At 37.6% G+C, this 7,640-nt stretch overlaps 1 protein-coding gene across 1 annotated transcript; it reads left to right on the top strand.

Annotated features, from left to right (window-relative positions):
* The first annotated feature begins 1,721 nt into the window (after positions 1–1,721).
* Positions 1,722–7,169, top strand: LOC141641663 (uncharacterized). Its single transcript, XM_074450318.1, has 4 exons — positions 1,722–1,860; positions 6,506–6,683; positions 6,811–6,934; positions 7,032–7,169. Exons 2-4 carry the CDS (start codon positions 6,511–6,513, stop codon positions 7,167–7,169), a joined length of 435 nt encoding a protein of 144 aa, XP_074306419.1. The 5' UTR covers positions 1,722–1,860; positions 6,506–6,510.
* The last annotated feature ends 471 nt before the right edge of the window (positions 7,170–7,640 follow it).

Here is a 7,640-nt window from a genome sequence, read left to right as displayed (position 1 = left end):
AGCTCCTATCCTAGCCTTGCCAGAGGGTTGTGAGAACTTTGAGGTCTATACCGACGCTTCAAAGAACGGTTTAGGTTGTGTTTTGATGCAGGGAGGGAAAGTGATAGCGTATGCTTCGAGGCAGTTGAAGCAATATGAGGAGAGCTACCCTACTCATGATTTGGAGCTGGGTGCAGTTGTGTTCGCTCTTAAGATTTGGAGGCACTACCTTTATGGCGCAACTTTTAAGGTGTTCTCTGATCATAAGAGTCTAAAGTATATCTACACTCAGAAGGAGCTTAACATGCGACAGAGGCGGTGGATGGAGCTGATTGGAGATTATGATATGGAGATCATCTATCACGAGGGTAAAGCTAATGTTGTCGCAGATGCCTTGAGTAGGAAGAGCGTTCATTCGCTATGTACATCTATGTCCTTGCTGAAGTTGAGAGATGAGATGTCCAGATTGGGGATCTTTATGATTCGAGAGGGGAATACCATCGGGGATTTAACGATCGAGCCAGAGTTGTATGAAAACATCAAAAGTAAGCAAGATCTTGATCCTAAGATCCAGGAGTGGAAGTCAAAGGTAGAGAGTGGAGCAGCTTCCAGGTTCTCTATACATCCAGATGGGAGTGTTCGTTTCGATGGGAGATGGTGTGTTCCTGACGATGCAGAGTTAAGGAGAATGATCTTGTCTGAGGCTCATTGCACTCCTTATTCGGTTCACCCGGGAGGTGACAAGCTTTACAGAGACCTTAAGAAGACTTTTTGGTGGCCGAACATAAAGAGAGATGTAGCTGAGTTTGTGGCTAGATGTTTGACCTGCCAAAGGGTCAAAGGTTACCAAAGGAGACCTCAAGGTAAGATTCAGTCTCTGACAGTGCCCGAGTGGAAGTGGGAGTCGATCTCCATGGACTTTATTGTGGGGTTACCTAGGTCACAGCAAGGTAACAACATGATTTGGGTGATTGTGGACCGGTTAACCAAATCAGCCCATTTCGTCCCCATGAAGGATACTTGGTCTAAGATGCAGCTGGCATTGGGTTACAGAAAGCATGTGGTTCGGTTACATGGTATTCCGAAAGATATTGTTTCTGATCGTGATGCGAGGTTCATATCAAAGTTTTGGCAAGAACTGCAAGAGTTGATGGGTACAACGCTGAAGATCGATCAAGATGCTTTTCATCCGGCAACCGATGGTCAGACAGAACGGACCATCAAGACCTTAGAAGACATGCTAAGGGCATGTGTTATGGACTTTGGAGGCAGTTGGGAAGACAAACTTGATTTGATTGAGTTTTCATATAATAATAGTTATCATACAAGCATTGGGATGGCACCTTTTGAAGCTTTGTATGGCCGGAAATGCCGAAGTCCAGTTTGTTGGGATGATAGTTCTGAGACAGTGGTTTTAGGGCCACAATTGGTTCAAGATATGGTTGACCAAACACTACAAGAAAACACGACAAAGGCGACAGACATACTACAGTCGCCAAATTGGCGACAGAAAAAAAGACACGGGCGACCACTATCCGTCGCCAATTTGGCGACTATACCTTTTTATCCAAAAATCCGTATGAAATCCACGGGCGACGCAATATTATCCAAATTGGCGACCGAAATCAGTCGCCAAATTTGGCGACCATTACCCGTTGCCAATTTGGCGACCAAAAACGGTCGCCAATCGTCTGTATATTTTTTTTTTGCCAGATTCTTCACCCCGTCCCCTTCATTCACTTCAATCAACTTAAAAAAAAAAAAAACGCCCAGAAATCCGACGACCCGACGCCACCACCAACTACAACGACCACCGGACGCCACCACTCGCCGCCGCCATCCGCACACTACATCCCTACCGACCCTTTGTTTATAATAAAGGTTTGTTTTCGACTCAAATCGATTTAATTACTTCAATCCTTCATATTTTGTTTAAGTTGTGATGCTTATTTAGTATCTAGTTGTAATTTATACATTAGTGATGCTTATTATTGTATGTAGTTGTAATTTAATTAGCATTTTTGTTAATTAATTTGAGTTAGGGTTAGAAATTGGGGTTTTTGTTAAATTAGTAATGTGATTTGATTAGGGGATTGTATAAGGTAGTATAGTTTTATGAAGGTAGAAATTGGGGTTTTTGTTAAATTAGTAATGTGATTTGATTAGTGATGCTTAGTTTTAGTAATATTGAAGTAGTATTGTTGAAGGTAGTATAGTTTTATGAAGGTAGTATAATGTTAGGATTGTATAAATTTGCCTTATAATTAACCAAATTAAGTTAGAATGATTTAATTAGCATTTTTGTTAATTAATTTGAGTTAGGGTTAGAAATTAGCATTTTTGACAACTTGTATAATTAACCAAATTAATTAAGTTAGAATGATTTAATTAGCATTTTTGTTAATTAATTAGCATTTTTCTTGAATGGAATGAGCATGATGTATAAATTTGTTAAATTAGTAATGTCATTTGATTAAGGGATTGTATAAATTTGCCTTATAATTTTGACAACTTGTTTAATATATAATGACCTAGTACTCGTTCAAGAATTACTCATTAGGAGCAATTCTTGAATAGTCCCCATTTTGGGACTCGTCTTTGTACGCTTCAAGTCACTTAGGTAGTAAACACATAGTTGTGATTTTATTAATGAGAAAAGAATTTGGTTGCAAATTTCTCCAATGTTCTCTGAATACATATGTGGAATATGTATCTTTTCCACATTGTGTATTTGGAGAACTAAGGGGAATTGTCGCGAATTTTTTCTCATTAATAATTCACAAATGTGTGTTTGCTAGTGACTTGAAACGTACATTGATGGGTTTAGGTTGGAGTGATAAGGACCCAATTGAAATCTTGAAATTAGCATAAAATGGAGGATGAGATAACCATTGCTTTTTTTGTTGAAATTAAATATTATTATTTAAAATGGTTAGTTTGCTATATATTGCTTATAGATTAAAATGAAGAGATCTGAACGTAGCTGGATGTACGAAGAAAGAGTAGATAAGAAGAAACGTCCTATCGCTAGATTTGTAAAGGGAGTTCGTGGATTTATTGAATTTGCTAGATGTCAAGATTCATATGATTTGGAACAACATAAACTTAGGTGTCCTTGTACTAAATGTAAAAACTTAAAATATTTATTTGACATTGAAGTAGAAGAGCATCTTGTTACAAATGGTTTTTTTCCAAACTACTACAATTGGATCTCCCATGGAGAAAAATATTATCCCGAAGAACCTCAAATCCAACAAAATGAGAACCCATATAGAGAAATGGTACTTGATGCCTTTCAGTCTAATGATTTCATTAATGACGATCGTGTACCAATGATTGATGAAGAACAACCAAACCCAAGAGCAAAAGCCTTTTTTGACATGCTAAGTGCTTCCGAAAAAACCTTATATGAGGGGAGTAGAATGACATTGTTACAAGTTGCATCCAGGATAGTTTCTTTAAAATGTGAGTATAATATGCCATTTAAAGCCGTTGATAGTATTGCTACGTTGGTTGAGGATGTTATACCCGATAATAATGTTATGACCCGAAATTTCTATAATACCAAGAAAGTGGTCAAAGGTCTTCAACTTCCACATGAAAAGATTGATGCATGTCCTAAAGGATGTATGCTTTTTTGGAAAGATGATGCTTTGCTTGACAAATGTAAGAAATGTCAAAGGGATAGATATGAGACAAGTGAAGGAAATATTGTTTTGAAGGGGAAGAAGGGTAATAAAAGGAGTGGAAAGAGAAAGAAACCAATATCAAAAAACACATTAATTTATTTTCCATTAGCTCCTAGACTTCAAAGAATGTATGCCACGAAAAATCTTGCCAACCAAATGAGATGGCACAAAGAAAATCCTCGTACACCAGGAAAGATGTGTCATCCGAGTGACGGGGAGGAGTGGAAGCGTTTTGATAGGTTATATCCCGATTTTGCCGAGGAACCTCGCAATGTGAGACTTGGCTTGTGTACGGATGGGTTTGACCCTTTTGGTCAGTTTGGTAGAAACCACTCGTGTTGGCCCGTAATGACCACGCCGTACAACTTACCTCCTTGGCTTTGTCTGAAAAGACAATTTATTTTCCTCTCTTTACTTATTCCCGGTCCTGATAACCCAAAAAACCATCTGGATGTTTATTTACAACCGTTGGTGGAGGAACTGAAGTATTTGTGGGAAGTTGGTGTAGAAACATTTGATGTGTCGAAGAAGCAAAATTTCCAACTAAGAGCTTCATTGTTATGGACTATAAATGATTTTCCCGCATATGGTATGCTATCGGGATGGGCAACCGGGGGCGAAAGGCATGTCCTTATTGCATGGATAGGAGTAAAGCATTTTATCTTCCTAATTCCAAAAAAATTAGTTGGTTTGATTGTCATAGATGTTTCTTACCGGATGGACATATTCATAGAGAGAACAAGAAATCTTTCTTAAAAGGTAAGGAGGTGCGTGACAATGCTCCTGGTTCGACTCAAGGGGATGAGATATGGGAGGTCATGTACGTGATTTGCCAACAACTCGTCGATGGACTCAAGAAGAGTTTAAAGAGTTGAAAAAGAAAAAAAATGGTTGGTTTAAAAGAAGTATTTTTGGGAGCTTCCCTACTGGAAAACAATGTTGATCCGACACAATTTGGATGTGATGCACATAGAGAAGAACTTCTTTGAGTTACTTATTCATACGATTATGGATGTAAAAGGAAAGACACGTGATGATATTAATTCAAGAATAGAATTGAAGAAATTTTGTGATCGTCCTAAACTTCATATTCGTAAGGATGGGGCTAAACCAAAAGCCATATTTACTCTTGACAAAGCTCAAAGAAAGGTATTGTGCGATTGGATAAGAAACTTGAAGTTTCCCGATGGATATGCATCCGATTTGAGCCGTTGTGTTGATTTGAAGGAACGGAAGTTGAAAGGGTTGAAAAGTCATGATTGTCATGTTTTCATGGAGCGCTTATTACCCGTGGCTTTTAAAAATTTACTCCCGACTACAGTTTGGAATGCGATTCTGAAAATAAGTCAATTTTTTAGAGATTTATGTTCCTCCACGATATCAGTTGAGGACATGAGTCGTTTAGAAGAGCAAATACCAGAAATTTTGTGTAAACTTGAGATGATATTTCCGCCTTCTTTTTCAATTCGATGGAGCATCTACCTATCCATTTGCCATATGAAGCTAAAGTTGGAGGACCCGTCCAATATAGGTGGATGTATCCTTTCGAAAGGTTTCTTAATCATGTGAAGAAAAAAATTGGTAATAAAGCTCGTGTGGAAGGTTCTATATGCAATGCCTACCTAACGGAAGAGATTGCCAATTTTTGCTCTCTTTATTTTGAAAAACATATTGAGACCAAAGCAAAATACTTGAATATTGATGAAGCGGATGAACTAGACACAAGTATACCCAAGTGTTTCCAAATGCAGGATGAAATAGGGTGTTCATCAGTTGGGGGAACAAGATTTCTGGATGACAAGGAGTATAACCGTGCCCACCTTTATGTGCTATCTAATTGTGAGGTTTTGGAGCCATATGAAGCTCAATTTGTGACAGATTTCATTAAAGATCACCCTAATGTGAACAGAGAGGATGTTTGGCATAAGCATGAGGATCAATTTCCAGCCTGGTTTCGGAAGCATGTATGTAAGCTAAATATTCAAGATGATGTGATAAGAAGCTTGGCTTTGGGTCCTTCTCGAAAGGTTGTGACGTGGAATCGATATTCAATTAATGGGTTTAAGTTTCAAACATTTGACTATGGCAAAAGTAAGGCTAAATGCAACTACGGCGTTACTATTTCTTCTCTTGATGGCAATGATTATTATGGCATATTAGAGGATATCTTTGAGTTGTGCTACAATGGTCGGGATAGGAGTTATAAAACCGTCTTATTCAAGATTCAATGGAGGGATAATTCCGTAGGCTGAACGAGAGTCCATGATCGTTACAAACTCGTGGAAGTGAATCATACTCGAACCTACTCTCAATATGACCCATTTATACTTGCACAACAAGCTCATCAAGTTTATTTTGCATCTCTTCCGAGCACAAGCAATGATAGACAACAAAAGCAATGGTGGGCCGTTTTTAAAACAAAGGCACGATCGAAGTTGATACATCTTTTTTCCAAGAAGAGGTTGTATCGAAAACAGTTTGTCCCAGTTGATCATGATGAAATTATTTATGCAAATGAGATAGAAGCGGAGGAGGAGTTAGAAGAGGAAGAAGAAGAGAATGATAAGGAGAGGGATGGGATAGAAGAGGGGGAAGAAGAAGAAGAAGAAGAGGAGGAGGAAGAGGAAGAAGAAGAAGAAGAAGAAGAAGAAGAAGATGAGGATGATGATGATGATGATGATGATGAGAAGAAAGGTATTAAAAGTATACATATCAAAATTTGGAAACAATTATTAGCGTTTTATTTTGTCTTTTATACTTGTTTATTAGGTTTTATTTTTTTGTATCTTATAATAATTATCCTGTAATATTTGCTAACACTTTTTATTCAATTGTAGTACACATGGCTCCTGGAGGAAGTAGGCAGCGCGGAGGCTATAGTGAGGGAGGTAGTAGCTCCCGAGAGCAGGAGGAGGACGTTGACCGTTCTACTACGGAGGTGAGTGAGGAGGAGGAGGAGGTTGCTATACCCCGACATACTGACAACAGGATGATCCTTGATCCGAATGGTCTTTGGTAATTTTTTATTCATTCTATTTTGTAATTTTTTTATTTAGTAATAAATGACTTTTTTTAGACATATGTTAATTATACATTATTTTTTTTTCCTATATAATTATGTTTTTAACATGTTTGATTTCAGGTTTAGAAGTCAAACAGTTGTTCGTGGTGTGACTAATAGCACCCAAGAGAACATGACACACGGCGTTACTTGTTGGAGTAACGCTAGTGATGAAGATAAGGAGATGTGGTTCAACAACTTCCGGGTATCTATTTATAAAATATATATCATTAAATATAATTTATTTATTCTTTTTACCTTATTATTAATTTGTTTCTCATCTATGTGTTTACTTTTTGTAGCGTGTGTTCTATTGGCCAACCAACCTTGAGCGCCTAGTTTGGCAAAGGTATAATGACATTGGCAAGAAGAGGCTAAGGGACAACATGTATAAGGTGTCTAAGAGGAAGAAGGCGCCATCTTTCATGAAAGGTATTTAGTTTCTTTTAATACCCGTAATTAGTTAAAATTCATTACATATTTTGAAAATATATTAATTAATAATTGTTATTTTATTGATTACGGGTTCGTCATATGAGGAATATACCAAGTACCGGAACAGTCCTGAGTTCAAGGAAGCATCGGCCCGGAACAAGATCAACAGGAAAGGAGGAGATAAGGATGCGGAAGTTGAGCCTACTCATTATGGAGGGTCTCAATATTTTCATGATCGTGTGGTGTTAGATGTAAGTTATTTGTCTTAGCTTTTAATTTAATAGTCTTCTAATTTAATTAGTCTCATTAATTATCATGTTTGAGTAACAATTTCCTTGTTTTTTTTCCTAAGACCAAGAAGAATAAGGGTAAGGTACCCACGATTGTTGATCTCTTTGTTGACACTCACGCAAAGAAGACAAGCAAGGGCAAGTTGATCTTCGCGAAGGAAAAAGATCAACAGTTATATGTAAGTG

The sequence above is a fragment of the Silene latifolia genome, chromosome 2 (assembly GCF_048544455.1).
Source record: "Silene latifolia isolate original U9 population chromosome 2, ASM4854445v1, whole genome shotgun sequence".
Classification (NCBI taxonomy): domain Eukaryota; kingdom Viridiplantae; phylum Streptophyta; class Magnoliopsida; order Caryophyllales; family Caryophyllaceae; genus Silene; species Silene latifolia.
Note: the sequence above shows the minus strand (reverse complement) of the source record. Positions and strands in the feature narration are given on the sequence as shown.